We start from the raw sequence: 25,952 nt of genomic DNA on the forward strand, positions 1-25,952 counted from the left end.
TTCAAAGGGGTTGTATATTTTTGTTAACTGTAATTTTGTATATATTTATAATATAATGGTAATGTGCCTGATATCTGGCAACAAAAATGGACTACATGTTAATTATAGCAATAAGCCTAAGATAAAAGCTATTGGCTTGATTAGTTCTCTGGGAACAGTTATGTTAGATGTCATAGGTCTGATCAAGTTATTATGAAAAACGATGATACAGTTAGTAGGCATTATTTTATTTGTAAAGCATTTACTAAAGCCAATAGGTACTTATTTATTGCACTGTGTTAAAGGTTGTAGACCAGCATTTTTATACCAGTCTGTAATGATGAAGGCCAGTAGCTGAGATGTAATTTAAGTAGATTTATTTCGTTTTAGTTACAGTTTTGAAAATTCATGTAGAGCAGCCCCACCAGGAGCAGCCTGCCTGCTGCTCAGCTCAAACTCCAACTGTCACACCTCACCTTACAGGCACCCAAACATTCCATTCATCATCACCACACCAACATTCCATGCAGCACAGTCACACTGGCTGAGCAGCTAGGGAGAAAGCAACAAGACAAAAGGATAAATACATATATAGGTTACTACATATCCTCCCCCTTTATATAACACAAAAATGAAACTGCAAAACAGAATAAAGTATTGACAAGAAAACCCATAAACAAGAAAATTATGCTAAAGTACACAACTGAAAGAAGGAATATAGTGTTAACCTGAAAAACCATAATAAAGCATTACGAAAGATAAAGAAGACAGAAAGATACTCAATGAAGAACCACAATATAGAATTGACAAAATAAAGAATATGCATAGATTAAGAGAAAATAAAGAAGATGCACAGATAAATATACAAGAGAACATGAAGAAGATGCATAGATTAAAATACAAGATATTAAACATCCTTCTTCTTTGTAAAACTCGTAAACATATGTTAGAAGAAACAAAATGTTATATAACGAACACACAATCGCACCTATTCGTAATGTAAGGATATAAAACATGATCGGAAGAAATGGGACTATTACCCATTTAGACACCCCACATGCAAGGGTCTAAAGTGTAAATTGTAGAAATGGGGCTTTTAACCAATTCCATCCCTCCTGTAAGGGTACACAAACTACACTTTGAAAATGGGCAAATCCCCCCATAACGCAATCCCAAGTATAAGGGAAACATAAATTTCAATGTAACAATGTAGCGTAAGATGAATTGTAAAATGTCAACATACCAAAGTAGTGTAAACTGTGAAAAAAAATCACACTACAAGAAAAACATACAGTACGTTGTGACTCTGAGAACCTAGCCCTCGAGAGGATAAAATTACCCATACCAAAACGTGGTGAAACTATCATGCACACCAGAAGGAAATTCCTCAACTAAAAAATAAATGCCACAATGCACACCAATGCACAGGAAAACTTGCTTATGGAATTACACATACACTGTAAATAAGACATCTTGGCTGAACACAGTGAAGATAACCTCTGATAAGAATATCTTTGACAACACACGCACTAGATGACCTGGCACAACATGTCCTCACAGACAACATGACTCTGGCAGAAACCACCCACAGTGAAGAAATGTCTATTGGGACCATTTTCTGGATAGCACTCTGTTGTGAAAGTTCCTCAGGCTGTGCAGAAAAGCAAAGTACCGGAGGTTGCACTCTCAGCTGACATGAATCCAGAACAACAAGAGAGCCAGACAGCAAGGCGATAATATGACCCCAAGCTGAACGACGCAGTGAGAAAAGAGGTGATCCCCGTTCCGATGTCCTTCCACCACCCAACCCTGTAAGGAAAAGCCACAAAACACAGAAAACTAGTAATAAAGCTGATCCTTCTCTGAACCAGCGAAGCAACGAAAGCATCAAGTCTACTGTCTGGGGAAGTAGACCGTTATGTCAGCTACTGGGAGAGACTCCTCTACCAGTGACAATGTTCCTCCAACTAGAGCACCAAGATTCCTCCTTGTACTTCTGGCAGCACTGCAGCCATGCACAAAACAGGGACTCAGAGTCTTTACTTGGTTACAATTGCAAGTCCAAGTGTTGCTTCAGTGATCTATTTGTTGGTGCAGAAATATGCCACAACCTTAAACGACTCCAGAAGTCAGCAGCTTCATCAGCACCTCACATAGCGGGGAAGCAGTCTGCAGCGCTGAAAAGCACAAAAGATGGTGGCATGTACGTGAGGGGGCGCCGGGTGGCTCTAGGCATGTGTGTGCACCAAATGTTTGTGCAGCATGCATACCCAATCAGAGAATCAGCCACATGCTTGCTATTGGGAACCTCACCACGCCAAGGACACGAGCCGAGACTCCACCAAACCCGGCGGCATCCACGTGGACATTTACACAGTAAGTAAAGGTGGCGCCAACCTGTCATTGGAATAACAGGGCAATGGAAAGCCCCAAAAAAACAGCACCACAGAAATGCAAAAAACAAATCAAGTACTCACAGATGACATTAATACATCAATTGACTGGTCACATAAATTCGTAAATCACTGTGTATGACTCCTCTGCCTGTCGTCTTGACACTTTTCTTTACGCCGTGGAACCCCATAACCAGTCAGTGTCATGACTGAATAAGATGCACTGCCAGTTAGATTTCCAATGGATTTTGTATTTAGATTAGCAAAGGATTTAGTAGTATGACTTGATACACGCAGGCTGAATCTTTTGCTTTCTTTGAACCAATGGAAAATACATTTCCTTGTCACCATGAGCAGTAGAAACACCATGTTGATTCCTTAGGATGTAAACAGACACATGCTCTGCCTGGGGCCGACCGATGTAGAGGCCACTGGTGGGGCTGAGAGGCTGCAGGGCATTGTGTCTCACTTTACTCTTAGCTTCTTTAGTTTTCTTTAAAAGTTCTTCATTCTGTAAAAGCACCCTGAGTTTCTTTTCCATAAAACGTCACCAAAATGTAATGATGAAGTCCAGTAGCCGAGATTAAATTTAAGTAAATGTATTTAGTTTTAGTTACAGGTTGGAAAGTTCATGTAGGGCAGCCCCACCAGGAGCAGCCTGCCTGCTGCTCAGACCAATTCTACAACTGCCACACCTCCCCTCACAGGAACCCAAACATTCCATTCATCATCACCACACCAACATTTTACACAGCACATTCACACTGGCTGAGTGGCTAGGGAGAAGGCAACATGAGAGAAGTAAAAATACATATACAGGATACTACACAGTCTAGTGAGTATGTTACTAAGGAAGTGTTTTGAAGTTTGTTACCACCTCAGATAAAGCTTTGAGGTAGAAGCTTCACAACGTGATAACTCTTGTTAGATCATTTGAAGACAGGTTGTATATTGTATATGTTATATGTTTTATAATTTTGCTGACTCTTTGCTTTATGGTTACCTTCTGAGAAAGCTCATGCTTGATATAGTACGCCTGAATAGTAGATGGTGGCAATCCAACAATAAAGAATATAGGCCTGTTTGGTGCCTTTGGAAAAGTTATGTCAGATCGCATAATACGAATATGTTCATTTCAAAAGGTTATGCAAAGATAGTGGAGGTGATTTATTTAGTGCAAAAAGCATGTACTAAAGTCAATTGGCCTTTAGGGGTAGATTATTATTACACTGTTATTGTCTGTGGGCAGGCATTTTGTTAGACAGAAAGCAACAAGTTTGGTGTTATTTCCTTCTTTTGACCAAACATGGGGATAGAGTATTGGTAATGAGATAAATCCCTATTATACCTTCTTAGAAAGCCTTGCAAGTGTAATTGGCTGCCAAGTCCTTGTTACAAAGAAAATATATATTTAAAAAACTCTCCATACATACTCATACATAGTGTGTATTTAAGTTAGCTCTGTTCTGTGTGCTAAAATGTCATTCACATTCTGCTACCCCTGGTGACAGCATACTGCATAGGGTGATGAGTTACCACATTTCTGCTGCTGGCTGCATTGACCTAGGAGTATCTGCAATTTGCCTGATCATATGTGCACATCTGCATGGAAATGAGTGTGCTGCAGCGTCAGGGCTGGTAGCCAGCCCTTTAGGTTTCCATGTTTACCTCTATAGACAACCATTTATTTCATTGTTTCTTCTCTATTAATTAAAATCACCCTGCAGCTTCCCAGACAGCCCTGATGGGCCGCTTACTTGCTTCCCATTTCATCTGCAGTGTGCTGCATCCTTTGTAGCCTCTATTTCTAAACTGTGTGGCTGTCTTGTGATGGTTTTGCCTTTAGTCTATTATTGGTTAACTATTCCAAGATGGTCACCATGTTTCGAACCACTATGTTGGCCATCTTGGATCAGTACAACAGTAAAACACCATACACTTTAGCATTCAAATATGGGTGTCCTTTGCAAAGTTAACTGAGTGGTCATCTTACAGTGGAACTTGTATAGTAAAGCATTGTTTTTACCAATAAAAGATGGTCAGTGAATTGATTCTATACTAGGCAGCTTTGTTGGCAGTTTGGAACGCTATGTACAATATCATTGCATGATTGCCGTCCACTGCAGTTTGCAGTTTTGTTTTTGTATTTTAGATATAATCCAGACCCATTTGCATTACAAGTGCTTATTTTGGATTAAGGAAGCTCATGCTTTTTAAACAAGCATTTGCAATGCAATCGGTCTCGCCTTTGAGACCTTATAACTATTTACCGATGCAGCACATTATCGCACATTACTGCAATGTTAACACTCGCCACTACCATCATTCCAGACGGATTCTTCTCATCACTCCTAAGAAACATAGAATACTAACGAAACCAGGTGTGAGAACAATTGAGAGCTTCTTTAGGCATACATGAAAGTAGACTCACATAGCCCCAACTTCAGACTACAAGTGTCCTCTGCAATACAGGTTGTTTTGTGTTCAGAAAGTTACAGCCTGTAACTGTATGCACACAAACAACTTAATAGAATATTTAGCTTACCTCTCCTGTAGACTCCACAGTGATGGCAGGGCCCCAATCGAAGGGATTCTGCAAATTGCCCAGCACTCCCCTGGCTGCCGAGAATTCACTTAGTCAAAGGAGCGCGTGGTGGTGGCGCGCGTCACTGCTGCATTTTAGCAGCACTGCGCGGGGCTGGCCAAAAATGAAGCCCAGGGCCGTCATTCGTAGCGCTTTCGCATGCTACAAGATTGACAGCCCTGGGAACCACATACACGCATAGCTGCCAAGGTTTCAGACTGCTTTTTTATTTAGAAATCTGTTTATTGAGTTTGCAGGTTGAATCACACATTACATCATACTGAATCAGAGAGCATCGTAACATACATCACTTGGCTAGGTCTCGGTGCACAACTTAGGCAATCTGGTTGCGTTACATTAACTGAATGGTAAGAAGCAGTGTCCGAAGGTACAACCTGCGAGGCTATGAGTAAATCCATCTCCATGCGTGATGCTGTGGCCGCAGTCCTTGTGGAGAGCGTCCGCTCACCATCTCCCGTGCCAATTGCGTGCTATTTCCAGTGCATCCCCAAACAGTTATACAAACAGTGCTAAACTCCCCATTCTGTGACTGGGTAGCTGTCTCTTCAACAGCCTAGCACCTAAAACAACTTCCAACAGCAGCTCGCAATGTCTAGTCTAGACGGCCCCTCCCCTCTGACCCCTCTCCCGTCAGGCTCCATCCTCCCCAGCCCCCACCACCAGGAATGGTTCAAGCACTGATATCCAGGCTGCGGCATGCACTGTCCTCGCCATTAAGCCTGCCGTACCCACCAGCGCAGCATCTCGGCCAGGCGAACAGCTCCCCATCGCCTAGTGTAGCTCCTACAGCGCAGCACTGTCCCCCCCCGGGGCCACCTCCTCCGATCGCAGCAGGGACAGCAGCATCTCCCCCCATTGGGATGCGATGGGCGTCACTCTAAGGCCCAGTGTCGCCTCCCGCCGAAGTGCCACCTCCTCCGCCTTCGACCACACCAGAAAAGAACTACGCCATGCTCGCACTTGTGGCGCAGTATCTGCCTTCCAGCGTTTTGTGATAAGTCGCTTTGCCACTATGATCTCCAGATCGAGAAAACGAGAGGCCACCTTAGCCGGGGGCAGCCGGTGAAAGAGATGTAGCAAGTAAGTGGGCCACTCAGATGGAATTTCCCGGCCCGTACACCTGCGGAGCTCCCCATGCACCGATTGCCAGTATATCTGCAGTGCTGGGCAGCCCCACAGCATGTGAAGCAGGTCGGCGTCAACCACCGCACAACAGGGGCAGCATGCGTCTATGCGATGAAAATACTTGTTAATTGCAGCCGGCGTAAGGTAGGCCCTGTGCAGGACAAAAAACTGTATTTGGCGAAATCTCATATTTCGAGGTACCCTCCTCGGCCCCTGCAGCCCCCTCTCCCATTCTTTATCTACCATAGGGAGGACAAGATCCCCCTCCCATTTCTAGCGCAGTGCCCCTAGGTTCGGCGCCGCATGGATCCGCAAGGCCGCGGCAAACCATTTGATTAGATGTCCCCCTCGGCCCATGACATGGAGGTATTGCAGCACTAAGTGCTGCTCCGGTTCTTCCCGCAAGTCCCCCCAGTGACCCACCAGCGTCTCTATCAGAGCCCAGTAACGGAGAAACTGGCCCTGCGCCAGCCCCGTCTCTTCCGCAAGGGTCGCGAACGGCAGAAGACCCCCTCATGGTATAGGTCCTCCAGTGTGTGGATATCAACCGCGTGCCAATCCCTCAATTCTGCCGCTCCAAGCGTGCCTCACCCGCAAGGGGAACCCTCCAGGGGAATAGCCGGGGCATATGGGAGACTGGCCCGTGTCAGCCGGAGACTTCTACAGTAGCATTTACATGCCACCACTAACAACGGTTCGGGCTTTAGTGCGCCCGTCGTCGGATGAAAAATTCTGAGGAGCTCAGTTAATGCCAGCGGCGGGTTCTCCACCGTCGCCGTGTCCTCACGGCATCTGTCAGCCAACCAGCGGGCCACCCATTGCAGCTGCGCTGCCAGATAGTAATGCTCAAGACATGGCATCCCGAGCCCGCCCTGGCCCAAGGGAAGACACAGTTTCGGCAGCGCGACCCTGTGGTGCGCCGTTCCCCATATGAAGTCGCGGAGGGAGCGCGTGAAGGGCGTGAAGAAAGACACCGGTATGTACACCGGGAGGTTGGCAAAATAGTACAGCAGACGGGGCAGTACTACCATTTTAACAAGCGCTATGCGGCCAGTCACCGAAAGGGCAAGCGTGCTCCAGAACGCCATCTGGGCCCGGATCGCTGTCACAGTGCGCCCCAGGTTACCCTCCACCAGATCCGCCGGGCGGCGATATATCTGGACACCCAGATAGCGAAAGGTGTCCGGCTGCCATTGTACCCCCACTCCGCCAAGGTGGTAGTCTGGGTCTTGGACGTCATCCCTGAAGGCGTACAGACAGGATTTGGCGGCGTTGACTCGGTGGCCTGAGAGCTGTTCAAAGGTGTACAGGATACGGTCCAGCCCCGCAGGGTTAGAAGACACGTCCCGGACATAAACTAGCAGGTCGTCCGCATAAAGGGACACCTGGTGAGTTGCGTCCCCCAGCGGGATGCCATCCGCATGATCCCTACGGAGCATCGCCGCCAACGGCTCCATTGCAAGCACAAACAGGAGGGGTGACAACGGACACCCCTGCCTGGTACCTCGGCCAACTTTGATGGGGTCCGAGACATATGGGCCGGTGCGCACGCGCACCGTAGGTCCTTTGTACAAAAGAGCCGCTAGCTGAAGAATGCCAAGCCCCAATCCGAAGCGCGACAGCGTCGACACCAGGTATCCCCATTCCAGGCAATCAAAGGCTTTCTCCAGGTCCAAGACCAGGTAGCCCGCCCTGGGCCATTGTCGGGTGCTTTCCTCCATCGCCCAAAAAAATCGCCGCAAAAAGGTTTCAGACTGCTTATGTGTGACATTTTCAAAATTTCAGTGTAATTATGAGTGACATTCAACAACTATGAGTGACATTTTCTTGCAAGCAAAATTAAGCAATAAATATGAGGGAAATATGTAAATATGAGTAATTATGACAATTTGAGAAATGTGAAACTCTAATAAGAGCTCAACACTGTTGTAAAGCACCAGAAATGGAAGGGCACTAACCTGGTAAAAAGTAGTAACTCACAACTAATCCTCTCCAAATACAGTTTTGCAAATACGTGGTTTATGTTCTATCTCTCATTCTTCCCTTTTGTCCTCTTTCTTGCTTTTTCCTTCTTCCCACTGTCTCGTTTCCCATTTCCCTCCCTTGTACTCTTTTCCTTCCTCCTTCCTCACCCCCACCCCTCTCTGCAATCTGGACCTAAAAGCACTGTGAAGCATTCAGCACAGTCCGCTTTCTAGTGCTTTTTTAAAATCAGTCAGTTATCCAACCCTCCTCCCCCGTTAGCCACCCCCACTTGGTTGCTAAATTTAAAAGCTGTCCCAGAGGGGAGAGCTTTTGGCTTTGCGAATACTTGTTATATCTACTGTTCCTCTGCATAATCTGAGCTGCTCACACCCCTGCCCAACAACTGCTCAGACACTGCAGTGTGAAGCTGCGTCCGCATAAACTCAATTTTCCCTGGACAAAATGATATTATGTGAGACGTCACCACGCCTATTCTTTTGGGGAGAAACACATGAAGGCCAGCTACATTAATGGACAAAAAAAAGATGAAACCATTTAGACATTCGATTAAAAGCTGCATTCTAATCATATTAAGCATAGAATGTTGTGGAATATAAAAGACTTTTATGAAATAGGAAATTATCCTGACGTACTTCCTTCCTAATGACCAAGAGTCAGCTCCACATATGCAAAGCTGTACTGTCAAGTGTTGTATGTGCTGACTTGGCCCTGGGTCCGGCGCACTCTCATGGAATAAAGAGACTTGCAGGGTGTTTAAAAAGTCCACGCCGCGATGAACTTTCCTGTGTGCTGCAAGCTCCTCTTGGTGGACAATCGGTGATAACACTTCTACCCTGCATCTCTCTGCTTCTCTCTTGACAGAGTGTGCGAGCGGGAGAGAAAGGTCTGTGTGAACAGCTAGGGGTCAAGGATAAACTCTCCACAGCGTGTCACTTTCCCCCCCACACAAAGAAATGTAGAAAAAAACAGCCTTTCAAAAAGGCAGAGAAGCTCCACATGACGTCGGAAACTTGCGTTCTTATTACATTGTGAAAACAAAACTATAAGTGACTCCAAGAATAACTACATGCAAAAATCGATTCCCTGACGACGGTCACAGTGGACAAACTCAGATCCCCGGTGACAGAGCAGCTTCTGTGCCCTTCACACCAACCCTAATGCGCCAAATTACTTACCTGCGGTGGTGACTGAATCCATGTGAGTCAGTCCACACATTCCGGGCAGGTTGGCCGGCGAGAGCAGCTCCGTACACGGGCCGATAGGCTGTCTGGGTCGCCTCTGTGCCGGTAGGCTTGCTCAGCTACTAGCAGCAGCCCTCTCTGGGCACTGCAGTTGAGCTCCATAAACCACCACTTTTCCGGCCGCTGCAGTTATCCTATGTTTTAGCCACCGTCCGCATTTTTATGGCCCGCCGCCCTGCTTGGGCCCAGCTGTGTGTCGGCACCGCAGAGGCTGAGATCTTGATTGCAGGAAGCAAAACAAAACGGATTTTAAATACCGCGCCACCCACCTCTAAATGAGTTTCTAACACACCCCTGACCAGTGTGCTGTGCTGCACAGTACGAATTCAAGTGTTACATTGTATACTGGATGTATAGCATAGCACGCATGCGAGAGGGACAGGTCAGGCAAAATAGAGTGCGAATGCAGCCAGCCAATCAGAGGGGAAAGAAAGCATTTACAAATGCAATAGGACTCGTATTTACGCGAGTCCTATTGCATTGTAAAAAAAACATGCGGACGTCCAAGAAGGCAGGAACAGGAGTGGGTGGGGGGTTGTGGTGGGCAGAGAAGTGACGGACTGCCGGAGGGAAGGGGGAGGCAGGGGAACAAAACTGTTTTAAAAGTAAAGGGGCCTATAGCTATGGAAGAAAAAAAATGACGACATGGCCGTCAGGAGGCGGGATTAAGTTGAGGAAAACCAATAAGATTGCACCATTTAGTAATTCAATCAAAAAGATAGGCGGAAAGTGTGCTGCTTAGCCAAGACAATCTGTATGCCTACGTAGTTTTGACACAGCTCTTTTAAATAGATCACTTTCGATTACGTTTTGCTTTAAACTTACACTCTTACAAACTGGCGTTGCGTTATTTTTCTGTCTCAAGACTATCAAATTTTGAAACAATCACACACAGCAAGTTGGGGTGCGCTATTACATAAGGTGCCCCAGAGCACTTCAAAAACAAAGAGAAAAAAGCTGCTATAAACTGCCACTCTCCTAATGGTGTCATTTTAAGATGCGACATTTAAAGCACTCTCAGACAAGTTTAGGAGGGTAACACAAATGGACTAGGCACGTTTTTAGCTCAAGTAGAACGTTGTTCTCAAATCACCCATGAACACCATCATGAAGTAAAGCTTTATGAGAGTTACCGGACATGTTGGAATTTAAGTTTTCAGGAAGAATATGGCACGTTACATCGCATGCTTTTTTAATGCATGCCATTACAACGCAAGTCGGAACAACGGTTTGCTCTAGGGGGGCGCTGGATGTTGGATAGTGTCATTTACTATTCAAAGTCCAGTCTGTGCAACAGTAGGGAAGGTTTTGGATTTTAAATCCAACACCTTCTGACCCCTAGAGTAAGTCGTTGTTCTGACTAGCGTTGTAATGGAATGCGTTGTGTTGCATGCGGTGTAAACATTGTTTACCCTGAGGAACACCAAAGCTCTATTGTGTTTCATCCGGAGATTCCACCTGCTGCAAGCATTTGAAGTCTCCTGGTGGAATAACAGGGGAAAACATGCAGAAAAAAGCACAGTAAGACAGAGTCCCTGAAACTCATTATTTCCTAAGCTACGAGTAACCCTGACAATGGTACATTTGGGGTGGGTAAGAAAAGTTATATTTTATAGGCCACTTGTAACGAGGGCCCAGGTGTTTTCATCTATGGAGGGTCGGTGGTAATAGAGGCACAATAGTGGTTCTAAATGTTGTAAATTGTAGTATTTTGCTGTAAAAAAGACAAAATCGAATGGCAAACTTCCTAGCATTGAGGTTCAGGATTTAGCCACAGGAGCAGTCGTGCGCAGGCGTTGCTTGCAAAGGCCTTTTGGAGTTGGATTTCTATGGTAAAGGTTGACACAAGAATAATATGCCACTGAAAAATGTGTGCATCTTGCATTTTATATGTTGTGAGAGTACTAAACGTAACTTAAGAGTGAGCAAGATAATTGTAACGAACATTGTTCTCCAACCTGTGAGAGCAACTATTTTGTTTTACATTAGTATACCATCAAAACTTTTCTGATAGAATTTGACATCTATGGCTTCACATGCGTCAGTGAAAATACTCCTTTGTTCGGGCTCACATAGAGGATTAGAGACAGTGACAACTAATTCAGGCTGTAAAGTAAACAACTGGCAAATATTTCCTACAAATCATCTGCCAAAATATGCATGCACATGGTGTATTTTACATATAAATGCGGTTTACAAGTAACAAAGATTAGGGAAAATATTCATGGCAATAAACCAAAAACAGTAAACTGGTTTAACAATAATCGAATTAATCATTCTAAAAACCAAACGAAGCAAAAGCCTTCAATGGAACATAATCAGCTAATGCTTTTGTGATACAGAATGCGACAATTCAGGACAGAAACTCGTATTCGCATACTGGCAGCAATTTCCTGTCAGGATTGAACCTAGTGCTCAACAAACAGATACAATCAAATTTCATTTACGAGAATAGATTAGCTGTGTAATTCTTACCTCTGAATGGGCCTTTTCTTCTGCCTGCAATGAAAAATAAGACATGAAGACTTAATGATAACACTGAATAAAGGGCAGCTAATGACGGTGCGAGGCAGGAAACTGACTGGCACTCTTAAAAACAAATCCTTTTCAGATTCCCCGTTGGATTTAGAAGCAAAATTAAAAGGTAAAATATCGGATTGCGCCTGCCGATTTTTCTGCCAGGCGACTGCTTGTAACTGGAGTTCGACACTGCAGAGTTGTTGCTCCATTTTACAAGCAAGGTGGTCATGCTAGAGAGGTAGGCAACACATTCAGTCCTTACATCATTACATTACATTACATCAGGAATTCCTGGCAGGCACTATTAAAGTACATCTGTTTGCAAAATTATGTTTATGGCTGTAAATACCTTTGTTAATTGGCCTAAATAGCTAATTTAAAAATGCAATTAAAAGAAAACGGTCTTGGTGAAAGCTGTGCTCACATATTGTCCAAATCAATACATGTCCATAATATCTCACAAATTTAAGTTTTTGGTGTGTCAAGTTATGTGGGAGCTTTACCCTTCTCCTTAAATTATACTGTTATTTAGCTGAAGAAGATTTCCAACACTACCACGTGTGCACATGCCCAGGGAAATATTACTTGCTTTTCAATGAATCATTTTGTTCTTACTTTGTAGGTGTTCTTGATGTTTTACCATTTTTAAACAAAATAACCAATTCATCAAGGTAACTATTTAAACATTTGTCAAGGATCTTCTGTCTTTCAATCTATAAGTTTAAAAAGATGACGTTCAATTTTTTTTTATATACCCATGTAGTTCAGAATTATCCCTTACCTTTAGGCTCAAACCACATAATATCAGTGTCTTCCTAGTAGGGGGCATGCAGCACCTATTCTATTCTGTCTTCTTTATTTATGCCCCCTACTTCCATTAGACCAAGCTTGGTCCACACTCATTGCTTCAACATTTTACACATATCCACTATACTTATACCGACTTGAATGATTCAACTATGTACTCCTTATGATCAATCCTAAATCATCAATTTGGACCGTTTTAATTGCATGATCATTTGTGACATCTTTTTTCTTTATACTTTAGATTATACAATCCTCACAGAAAGTCAATTACATGATGTCATTCCTCATTGCATCTCCTCTTGTACAATCAGTACAAAAGATCAATTCATCTTGCTTCTTCTCCTAAAATGCTTTTGTGTAACCCCTCTTTTTTTTGATGATTAGTTTCTAACACCTATAATTTTATTAGGTGTAAAACAGTCTTTCCTCTTAGAAATGACAAGTGACATGAAATCTTATTTTTATCATGAAGGTTTGAGCAATGTTAATTCCAGAAAATCTTCACCAGTCCTTCTGTGATGCCAGCACAATAATTTTTACTAAGGCATTGGATTACTTATACATAGTTTATACTGTCATATATACAAAAGTTCTTTAGCAAGATTTTCTTCCCTGTAAAGGGGTGGTCAATATCTCATTTATGTAGATTTGGCGAATTTGAACACTTAATAGATATTACTCTTTGCTTATTTTTCCTCGTTAACCAAGGTCCAGGTTCTTTTTAGTGACAATTACTTTAATATTTGTATCTCTTTCATTTGCCAACATGTGTTTATAGGAAACAATTTAAGTCTTCATTTTCTTAAGTAATCTCAAACTCCTTTATGGGAGAGGTACTCATACAGTGGACAGGTGTAAACAAGCATTGGCATAGCCAATAGGTCTCGCTTTCGGAACCTTATAAGTATTTAGTTATGCAGCACAAAATCCTTGGTGCAACAACATCAACTGTTGCATGGCTAAACACTTATAAGGTCCCAAAAGCGAGACCTATTGGCTATGCCAATGCTTGTTTCCAGTTGTCTCAACATGACTTTGCAACACGTGTAAAGATAAAAAGGCCTCGCTTACTTTTCTTTAATGATTGCAGCTCTTATCCAAAAGCAGACGTCAGATGTTGTAAATCTCTATCTATCTCTCTCTCTCTCTCTCTCTCTCTCTCTCTGTCTCTTGGTGTCACATAATAGATACAGGGACGACTGCACAATGCAAGGTGCAGCCATTCTTCACACAGTAGATTCTTAATGATCCTGCCTACAGCGCGTCTCTAGTGCCAGCAGGATATTTTTAGCTCATGCAGCACAAGGGAAATTCGAAGACAAGAATAATGGATACGTTTTCCTCAAATAGGTACAGAATGCAACCTATTAGCTGAGTGCTCCCACTATAACCTTGCTTGGCACTGGTGCCTTCCTTGGTTTTGCACAACTGTTGATTTACCTCGTCACGTGAGACAAAGAGGGCCACTGTTAAATGCATGCAATAAAATGTATTTGTTTTTAAATGTACAATTCGCAGTCTAAAGTTAAGGAAACGTTCAGTCTGCGGCAACACGAGCCTTCCTTTTAATGTGCATCTGGTGCTGGAGCGTGGACAGAGAGCTGTTAATGAGCACGCTAAATAGGGTTTGGTGGCATATTTAGACGGCGCGCATTTCTAGTTGACTTTGACTGGACGAGATGGAGTAACTGTTGTGCCAGGCAAGTCTTAATTGCCCAGACCAGGACACGTTTACGGTTTACCTGATTAAATAGAAAGTGGAAGCAGAGTGGATGCTTGAGATTCTGTTTAGCGTCTTCGCTCTTATGTAAGACTGGAAGGTTCTGAGTTGGCGGGAGGAGACTGGGAGGTATTAAGAGCACATTAGGGCAGATTCCGTGGAATTCAGCACCGTAACAAGGGGGCAATGTATCATAAAGTAGGTAAGGGAAATAAGCTCAACTGCCCTTCGACTATATTTTGTAGAAAGACGTCCATAATTGAGGCGCACAGGGCCCCCACTCACCGAGACCTCCGTTCAGCTGCACCTGGGATTTAAGTGGGCCGGGTCCTGCCGGTGCGGAGCACCTGCAGTTCTAAAAATATGGTGCTGAGACGGGTCCAGATCGGGCTCTCCATTTTTGCCCTCACTCTCGGTGAAAAAAATAAATCTTAACTCTGCAGCAGTGCCACCCTTCATTGCCTTTGATGTCACTTCAAAGAGGCTCGTTAAGTTCTTTCACAGTCTCATCATGTCAGAACCGAAGCATTCTCAATATGCTATACAGAAGCCATATTTGTTGCTTATTTATCTTACGCAACTAACAACCATTGACAAAGCCAATGGTCCTGGCTAAGTGTTAAGTTACTTACGTAAAATATATACATGGATGCAATGACAGAAGCAGCCAAATACCAATCAGACGGCACACGATGCTAAGCACAGATTTTCAGTTTACGTGTTTTAAGCCACGCCCTTATTACATCGACTACGCCCCTACAGTTTTCCATCACACTTAAAGCCCTGCCTGCTACACTAACTTATAAGTAGGTTCCTGAGAGGGATTGGCATTTGAGCTGGCCCTTACGGTACATGTGAAGAGCCGCGCCTGCGCAGATTTTTGAAACTTGGGTGTTGTCACTGAAGCGAGCAGCAATATTTTCAGGGAAAGGAGTTAAACCAGGAATATTTAAAATAAAATAGCCCTCGAATTGGTCTACTTTGAGTCAAGTACCGTTGCTGCGGTCATTGTTGACAGGGGTGTTGTAGTGGATATTTCCCCACTGGGCGACAGGGTACAGAGCTGCACTCAGAGCTGGGTGAGCTGCCGGACATGTAAGCAATCCCCCTTTGCCCGGTTTTAGGCGTGGCCTCCTCCAGCGTGAAGCTGCTTTGAACGTTTTTGGCTGATTTTGCTTGGCGTTCGTTGCTTGATCTATCAAAAAAAGCTTCAACAGTACAGAACAGACGTAGGAAGATTGTAACTAAAATGTGAAGCGACAGAGAAAAATCATCGTAACAAATACAGAGCTCGATGCTTAAAGGGACAATACACTTGGGATTCCTAAATTATTAAAAGACAATCTGTAGAAGTAGTTGCCTTTGTTCCCTAGCTGTCTACGACAAATACATCACAAATGTAATGAATTTCCCCCAAAGGCTTTCATTGACAAAGATTGTTCCATGTTTGAACCCCTGTGAGGAGATCTTTCCTGAGTGCAATATGCTGGGCATTTCTCTCCCTCCACCCAGCCATCCACCACAAACACTCTCAGCATCAGCTATGCAATAACCTAACAACTGATGCCCTTGCTCCTCCTCATCACCTCCCTTAGAGTCATTATTCTTGGATCTCTGTAAGGCCAATCGCCAAGTCCCAGTCATTAGTGCTGAGATGGATCCCACCACAACAGAGGGAAACAAGCATTCGGCCGCGCGGCCGAAAACGAAAGTAATAGCGATCGCGATCAAAGCAAGTGATCGCGATCGCTTGGACGGGAGCGCTGTGTGGCAAGCACGCGAGTGGTGCGCGCGCAGCAGTGATTGGCGGCTGCGCGCGTGCACGTTCACGTGCACTGTAGCTTTAGGCCACGGCAGCACTTTGAAAATGCCCAGTTATAAAATGTCTCTTCGAGCCTTTGGCTCACGAGACCTAAAAATCACATATCAGAGTATACGATGTCCAAATGTGAACATATTCTTGAGTAATAATGACTAAGAAGACACATTGGGATGTACAAATTGTGTCCATTACATGGTGCACTTAGTTGATCATTCATTCTACCACCAACCCAGCCGGACAAAGTACTATCTTTGCAGACAAGAGCCTCCTACTGCTCCTGTAGAAACCACAAAATGGACTGGCTATGTTGGCACATCTGGGGGAATATTACACATTATCATGCTTTACATTATCAAGAAAACTAGTTTATTGGGGAGAAGTCAATCTAGATAAAGGTTCTGGATTCTTTGGTAACTAAACAATGATATTCTCTGCATTAGAGTTTATAACATTTTGAATAACATATGGCCTCTATGATGCCTCAAAATAATTCTCAAACTAAGTTCTGCTGAAACTGAATTAATTCTAATTGAGAAGGAACTGGAGTCTAAATCTAACAAACAGTGGCTTCCTAATCTTAGGTGTGAAGGTACCTCACCTATTACAGCCAAGGAATTGAAATCCCAGGGTTTCTGGATAGACTCCCATTTGACTTTTGCCTACCATGTTGAACAAACTACATCTGAAGCCTGTGCCACTTTGCATAAAATCAAGAAGCTCAAAACATTACTCTTGTCTATAGACTTCTGACAGATAGTACTATGTTTGGTTTTATCCAAAGCTGACTACAAAGATTCTTTCCTGGCTAGCACTCCTGAAACCACATTAATTCCCATGAAGCACCTTTCCCTAGCAAAATCAGACTTTCTGAATCATTATTGCTCTTCAGAAGAAAACTGGGAAATGTTCTGTTTGAGCGTAAATTAATTTAAATCAACTTATTTACTTGAGTAAAATAAATTCACTTCCTTGGCACTCTTTCTCTTTGCCATCCTGTCTCACTCACCTTCCCCTTATCTATCATCTGTTCATCTCTATCTTCTTTCCCATTTTTTAACTGACCCACATGGTTTCCCTTAATCTCCTAATTCTACTGTGTTGTGCCCCCATGCTTTGATTCTCTCCTAATCTACTTCCTGTCTCTTTCTCTCTCTTTCTCTATCGCAGTCTCCCTCCTGGTACCCTATTTGAAAGATCAATTCTCTCTGTCTACAGATTGCGTTCAGTTCTTTTCTCCATGATTAAATTTTTTTAATGCATTGAAGTTAAAATAGGATTTCACCATGGTTCTATAACCTGTCCTTCAAAATCTTTGGGTGGAATATGCATGGTTTAAGTTAAGGAAAGAAAATCTATTATGTGGTGTAGACCACCATTCACTGACCATGGTTTTAAACCACACTGCTTGATACTGTTAGATCTGGCTTGATAGCACAACGGTCCGCTAGATCTTTCGTTATGAATTCTTTAAAATATACATAGAATGTGCTTTGCCTCCACAAAGAGAAGTGCACTCCTCTCACCTGATGCTAAGGTCTGTTTGGTGTATTATTCCACTTCCTAAATTATGCTTGCTTTGCAATGCTTAAGGGGCTATGTTAAGTATTAAAAGTTCACTGAAGCATTACCAATTAAATTATTCACATTATGCATGCATTCTTGTCAGAAAGCAATCCTTTATTATTTGTTTCTTCATGAAAACACTCTTTTTTAACTGTTTTGGTATGGGCATGTGTGTTTTCCTGACTTCACTATTGTTCTGTCCTCTCTCTGTCTGTCCTATTGATTCATCATTTATGTTTATTTCCTATAGATTTTTCCCCAGTTAATGGCAGGATTTAATGAGCCAACACACTTCATTTAAGGTATTCACAAATGCGGTTTCCATTGGTAACTACATTAGAGCCAGACCTATAAACTTTGCTACTGCTTGTTTTTATATTGTGGTTGAAACCGGTGGAAATTATAGGATTTATTTTCTTCTCTTTGAAATGTGATTGAATAATACAAATCAAAAGCAATGAGACGTTTTGTGGGGGAAAAGAGTGGATGCATTTTAGCAGCTAGTGGAAGACATTATTTTAGCATATACCAGCCATAGCTGCAGCCATAAGACACTTTATGATCGAGTCAATGTCCACCAGTATCACATGTGATATTTGTATGTGAGGTTTGCTCTAGTATCCAATTTCCTCTGAACAAAAACCCTATTGCACAATATACACATTTTAACATAGATTACCTATATTAAGTGAGCAACAAATTGCACATTTGCCCACCCCTAGTTTTTTTTCCCCTTTTGTTTTTTTGACATAGTATCAACAATATAACAAATGGAAATTATCCACCTAACAGTGAGTTTCACATAATACATTAAATATATTTGTGATTCAGGGAATTACATGAAAATATGAATTTACCCATCATAATTCAAGATTAAATCATAGTAACACATAATAATGGTGGATATAGCTGTAACTTTGATACCAACATATATAATGGGTAAATGATTAAATGCTAATCAGTACTTATGTTTGGTCACAGCGTTCTTGTGCATTATTTACTGAAAGAAATATGCATTGCTAATGACGTGTCAATAAGACCCGATAAAATCCCATGCATACAATGCAGCTCTTTCTGGAAAGAGGGTTGGGCAGAGGGAAAGTTTCAAAAAGGTAGAACCATCTTAAAGCATTGTTAATTAGTGCCCACAAATTGATTGTCTAGCTATTAAATTAGCAAACATTGAAAATGAGAAAAGCAAAATGTGTGAAAAATGTGTATCCCCAACAGTAACTCTATTGTGATACTTGTGTTAGCCAATCACTTATAATGCCGCAGGGCTTTTTTGTTTCTAAACATGGATTAGATTTCGCAAGCAAAGTGGTTGCATCAAACACTCAAGAATGCAGTATCATTTAAACATGTAATTGCCTTTTAAAATGCCCATTTCAAACAAAAGTACTTACAGTTGAGTAGAGAGAAGAAGTGCTGGAAACCAGTGATAGGGAGGATCCATGCACTATGAAGGAGAGAGAGGTTTTTAATTTGAGTAGTGAGTTTAGCATTGAGTCAGAACAGTTTAACAATACAGAAAGAGTAATAATGTACTTTTCTGATGTGTGATTACCATGAACCTGCTTAGGAAATCATAACAATAAAACCCCATGTGTTCTAGTTTAATCAAAGTGATCCCAGAACCCATCCAACAGAAAGTTTCAAACGAAACAATGGACCTGTGAACATGTTTCATCTTGCTCACTAAAGTATATTAATATATCATAAATTAACTCCTTTTATGCTTGGTGGTTGACAAGACCTTTTGAGTTCACAATAAATGCATATAATATACTTAAGTATAAGGGCTTTCAGTCAGCCCCATTCAGCTACTGGTTTGCTTCAATGGAATTTATATTTTGCTTCTGCCTGTCACGGCGAAAAGAAAGAGGCATGGCTGAAACCACTTAGATCACTTGATCCTTTCCGCCTGAATGATTGCATTCTGCCCATTGGCCGGGCACAATGTTGTCATCCTCACAGAAAATATCCCCATCCCTTTCAGCAAGGAACTGGTGGGCCAAGGAACTTTTTTGAAAGAATACTTTTCTCTCCTTCGATTTTCTTTTTTTTTACTTTTTGAGGGCCATGGCAGATCCCCAGACACTGCTGGAGGCCATCACCCTCAATTTGCATTGCATCATCACCCCCTACGCAAGTGGGAGCAAGAACAGGCAGCCATCTTTGAATTTTTTTGTTAAATTTTATTATAAAAACTTTTAAAGAGGTCCGTGTGTGTACGCAAATAAAAGGGCATGTATAGCCATCCATATATAATTGTTTTTTGTAAACTTTATTATATATACTTTAAAAAACGGCTGCAAATGTGTACACTCATGTATGCACACAAGGGTGGCCATTTAAAAAAAAAAAATTTTTAGAATGGGATTCTGAACAGAGGTAAACCTTGAACAGTCCTTCTACTGTATTTCACATGGGGTCTAACAATGGGGAAATACTTAGATACCTGCTGCCACTCAAGATGCTGTACAGAAGACGATAAATAAAGGAATGAAGCCATGACTTTATCATTATATTGCTTCAGCATGCAGCATTTATATAATTATATGAGCTACTGCAGACAAATTTACTGTCACGAAAGTCCATAATATAAAAATAGGGTTTGCTCAAACAGGGTGTTATCATGGTGCATGATGTTTTGTGAAATTCCTATTTGCCATTAGGCATGCTGGAGTGCTCAGTAAATAAAACACCCGCTGCTAACATCTGATGTTTGTGTTCAACCACAGCAGAGGCAACTCAGTATTTTACCTTCTGAACTTGATGTATTACACATCATTAACATTGCATAATAATATAATGTGTCATTTACACTACTTCAAATAGTGAGAACTGTGGCTATAAGGAGCAACCAAAAAATGGTTATTGTTATTACTGTACTATTCAAAGGATGATGGATTTAAACATTCCAAAGAACATATTTATCATGTGTTTCCCGCATTGGTCTCTTAACAGATGCCACCGGCTACCTATATACCTCATAAAACCAACAATTAGCATTATGCCAATTGCCCTTTTTAAGTTTAGTGTACAAGTTATGCTTACCTTCTTCCATGCTGTCTCTGAAAGACCCAGAATGGCTGATGGCTCTGGGCTGCTCATCCAAGGAGGTGGCACTGCCGCCCAGATGAGAATCTTCATACAGTTCAAATGAGGAGTCTTGCGCAGGGATGCTGTTGGAACGCATCATGCTGGGTCCAGGAAGGTTAAACTGAGACAGACTGGTGGGGCTCACTGTAATAAAATTCCAAAATGTTTACATAATTCAGGATATTATTGAATGACATTTCAGTTCATAAAATGTAAATCAATATATCTGGGCTCCAAAGATGTGTAAAGAAAAAGAGCTTATTGAGTCTTTCAATGTTGTGTGAATTTTTTTTATATTTCACACTTTTGCCCTTTTTCAGAATTTAACAGCATTTGCCCCTTGCTGAAAGTGGTTCAATATCACTTGTTGATGTCCAGGGACATTAGCTAGATTAGGAATCATTGACAGCTCCTTTTAGCCCCTATGATTGAATACATTCAATAGGATTTAGGCCAATAATGGGTTTACTCATTTCACCAATGCCCTCTCTAATGAAACTGATAAATACAAACTAGGCGATCCAAAAGATACACTTTTATGGATGACAAATATCTGAGCAACTGGACAATCTGCCGGTTAAGGTGATATGGATGCACGCTAAATGGGATTCCGTCAATTGCTCTAACTGTCTAACAATGTCCATCATCCCTAGTAAACAAACACCAATAACTTGTTTCACCTTGCATGAGCAAGTGACAGGAGACTGAAAACTCTGTGGAACATGGACTTAGACTTTTTTCACCATCTTCACTGACAATTCTGTCTTTACACCTTATGCCTTTCCATCCAAGAATATTGTCTACCTTCACTAAAATCCCATTTTAAGTTGTCATTTGCGATCAATTTTTATTGGTCACAAAGTGGGGTGGGGTGGCCTTAAGTACATTTGTTTAGTTCTAATAAAACCAAAAACTAATGGGTAAATAGAGATGATCAGGTAAGCATGTCCACTCAATGAGAATAACATCAGAGCAGTGGTTTGAATAATTTTGTTGTATTAGGGTGAATTTTGTTGAAAGCATTTTTATGTTCCTTTAAATTTCTCTAAAATTATCTTGCAAATATTTGGAACTCATACAGGCCTGCAATTAACATGAAGCTGAATGATATTTGAAAGATTTCATATAACTATACGTAATACTGAACCTTAGCTAAAAACTATTAAGCTGCCAACATGTGCAAGTGTAGTGTCTGTTCTATTTGAAATTCCACCTCCATCATACTTTATGAAATCCAACCTGCTCATATTCCAGATGCCTCAAAGGGAACAAAAAAGGAGAAAAAGAGGATCCTTCTCAGACCTATAGTCAAAGTAACAGAAGAGAGTATGTGGATCGAGGGCAAACTGCAGTACAGGCATCAACTATTGAATAAATCAGGGATGTAATCATTTACGGATTTTCTAAAACAGTTCACAATCACTAAACATGGGTTCCTGAATTATCGGCACATATGATGTTTCTCATCTTCAGAGGCATGTGCAAGGACATGTCCCCCCACTTTGGAAGTTAAGCTCTATTTAAACAGTACTGTTACAGACTCTACCACAATGTATAGATTATTAGACATTACATGAAGAATGATGGATATAATTGCTTGCAGCACTAATAAATTATAAAAATAGATAAGAAGAACTTGTTTAATGTATGCCACTTCTAACATACTCAAATATTAGTTTCAGTACTACTGCCTAATTTATGAACTCTCCTATGCACCCGCAAAAATACAAAGTTAGTTGAAGGTAAAGTCAGAAGTTCATTTTTACCCATAATGGGCTAGTGATGAACCTGAGAGAATACATGTCTGCTGTATGCCCAAGAACAAAGACTATTGGATGTGTATTTTATTATTGGGGAAGTGCCTTGACCAGAGAATATTCCCAGATACAATCACAATTATTTTGTGGATCGATTCACTACTTCTAAGGAGTGGAAATAAATTATCATCCCTTCATGGGATGAACTATTAAGAACAGACACTCACTAAAATATTGGAGAACACGGAGTAGTTAAAACACATTTGTCTAGATTTAGGATGCACATCCCTGTAAAATTATAATGAGAACATAAGCTTTTGGACTTTTGACATGCAGTATTTGAGAGGAGCCGGAGGGAATAGAAAAAGAAAGACAATGAAATTCCTCAGAGAATTAATCTGGCATAAGTGATGGATTACTGGTTGTCTGGTGAGTTATTTCTTACATAATGGTGTACCACTATTGCATATCAGACTATTTTTAAGATGAATAAATGCAATTGCTGTGTGCACTGATCTGTTGGGAAAAATAAAACATAAAATAAAATAAATTAAAAATAAAACGGCTAATTGCTTGACAGCCAATGTAAAAGTTTGCTTTCAGAAAATTTTATGTCAAATAAATCGGGTGAGTAAAATATGAAATGATGGGGAACACTGAACTACTTGCATCATTCAAAAAGATTCTCTGGTTCAATGTTTATCTGCATATTGATTTTTTTTTATATGGTGAATGACATTTTGCTGGGAAGTTGCTACTCAATCTAAATCAGTAGAGAAATCAGCGTGGGTGAGTTCATATTTGTAAACGATTATTTTTATTTCTAAAGACCAAGTGAGAGAATTGTATGTGACTATTGTTATTTTTTTGGTCAGTGTTTTGGTTTATGGTCATCTATGAATCAATTCATCTGCCGCTTAACTAGAGACTAAAAAATGTTTTCACCTGGTCTTCATATATCAATATAATGATTGACTCAACTTGGCTTCTTTTTACATCAAATTGTAAATCAGACAGCTGCACACTACCAAAATGCTGCATTTTAGTTGGATCTTAGTCAGTCAATATCTTTCCAGCTCATAGCTAATGCCTCAGACAAGTCTCTTTAAAAATATTTAATTGATACCATCGCATTGAAGTGTGCTATAACTGCCTCTCAGGAACGGACTAAAACCTGCTTGCAGTACACTCAAGGAAACATGGTCGAAATTTGCCCATGTTAACCCCATTTTAAAAAAACACATTTATAATGCTTCTCTGTTCATTGACTTACAACAACGTCTTATAACACAAGTGTTAGAACTAATTGATAATAGCAAGATATCAATTTCATCTTTGGACATCTGACCAGGAATCTCCCTACACACAATAAACATGCAGGGGCACCATTAACCAGAGAAGTACTAAATGTATCCCTCATGACAGATTACATTCCCACAGAATTTACAATTCATTGTTCAACCACTATTGATGAAACTCTTCTTAGATGTAAGGACCCTGCCAATTCTAAACCAATCTCATTAATTTCATATCTTTCAAAACTCTTAAAGAAAGCATTAACACTACAATTACAATGCATGGTCAAAATATCCAATCGGCTAAATCTGGCACAAGCTGGTGTCAGGCCACAGGTGGGGTCAGAATCAGTCATAGTACCAGCTATCAATGATCTTAGGAAGGTAGTAGACAGTGGCAGAATTGGAGTCATACTATTATTAGACATTAGTGCAGAATTTGATAGCTTCTACAATGATCTAGTCTTAAACATTTGAACAAATTACATATTAAAGTTAAGGCCCTTGGTTGGCTCTTCCCCTTTTCACCAGACAGAACACATGCAGTCCAGATGTGGCATTTAAATTTACTTTCAAGTCGGTTAACTGGGGTGGGCCGACTGGGGTGGGCGAACCAAGTCCCCATTATAACCTTAATCTGTAGTCAGCTAAACAGATCTGGGGACCCCCTTAGCGCCTTGAGACCCTCACGAGTAGCACAATTCCCCTGATTGATTGATTGATTGAATTTCGAATCTTTATGTTCCTTCCCAAGCATTCTTTCCTCAAAAATGTAGTCCTTATTCTTCTGAAGCCAACACTCAATATATCATTGACCACTCCCTACCAAAAGATGTTCCATAAGAAACACCACAAATGCCTTCCAAAACGTGCAGCCTTGGATGTCTACCATCTCCTTAAAATTAAACCCAGTTGAGGCTGAACTTTTGGTGTTGAATAACAATCTGAATATATGGGATACAATCTTATGGAAAAACCCTTTGGATACTTTTCCATTTCCAATTCACAAATTTCAGAATCTTGCTGTATTATTGGGGGAAATTGGGGTATTAGTTCAAGGGGGTGAGTACCCATCCCAAATAATAACCATAATCTTTGTCAGCATGAACCACTAAAGTCACAAAATTATCCTCAGCTCAACACCCTGGTTACTATGGTACAGAGCAGACAGCTTAGAGGCATTGAGTAAAACTTATGCAGTACTCAAATCCTCATAAAGCCAAAACAACACAAGAAAAACCCCAAACCAATTCAGAAAAATAGGGTAAACTTTAATAAATAAAATGACTCAAAAACTAAAAAAATCCCAAAATTTGAACTGGAATCATGAATTTGCAATTTAAAGGTTCGAAATAGCGCCAAAAAGCATTACGTGCCAAACATGGTCATCTGGTTGCAGTTGATTGGCACTAAGGTGAAAGTTAATCTTGAACATGACCAGAATCATCCCAGTCCCCTTCACACTTAGAAACATTTTGAGAAGCAGGAGATTTTAGGCTGTGGCTGAAGATGGACTTGTCAATGACACAGAGGTGAAGGACGAGGGTTTGGTGAAGCCATTGATGGAAAGTGATAAAAGCCCAAACAGATTTTGACATGGACCCGATGCAGGTAGCAGCTTGGTCCTTTCTACATTTAGACTTAGAAATATATCTAGAGTCTGATTTCCTCAGTGGCACAGGGGTACAGCCTGTAGCTTAAAAAGGACCAGCATCATCTAATTCTGCTTGATGGCAAAGCTGCTGAATAGATTCACTCACTCCAATCTTGATTACAGAAATAACATTTTTAGGCATGCCAGATTAGACTGCCAATCATTTTCAACATATTCTAAACCCAGCAGTCAGACCTTTGCACAGGCTAAATAAATGTAACCATATGTCTGAATATCAATAACTTCTTCACTACACACAAGTGAGAACAAAACTACACTTCAAGGTGGCCTGCATTGTGTACCATGCCTCCCACTAGAATGGCCCCATATTCATCCAACAAAAGTTAATTAATTATGAGTAAATGAAGAGTCTATGTTCT

General features: G+C 41.4%; 1 protein-coding gene across 3 annotated transcripts in view; it reads right to left on the reverse strand.

Moving 5' to 3' along the window:
- The window catches only part of NAV3 (neuron navigator 3), a 1,112,283-nt gene that overhangs the window by 221,911 nt on the left and 864,420 nt on the right, over positions 1-25,952 (reverse strand). For all 3 annotated transcript variants that reach the window (XM_085653004.1, XM_085653005.1, XM_085653006.1), the window contains exons 19-21: positions 20,822-21,010; positions 19,168-19,220; positions 11,805-11,828 (exon numbers count right to left, since the gene is read on the reverse strand). In XM_085653004.1, the coding sequence (XP_085509130.1) occupies positions 11,805-11,828; positions 19,168-19,220; positions 20,822-21,010 (266 nt within the window). The remainder of the gene's footprint in view (positions 1-11,804; positions 11,829-19,167; positions 19,221-20,821; positions 21,011-25,952) is intronic.

This window comes from Triturus cristatus, chromosome 4_1, assembly GCF_964204655.1.
Source record: "Triturus cristatus chromosome 4_1, aTriCri1.1, whole genome shotgun sequence".
NCBI classification, from domain to species: domain Eukaryota; kingdom Metazoa; phylum Chordata; class Amphibia; order Caudata; family Salamandridae; genus Triturus; species Triturus cristatus.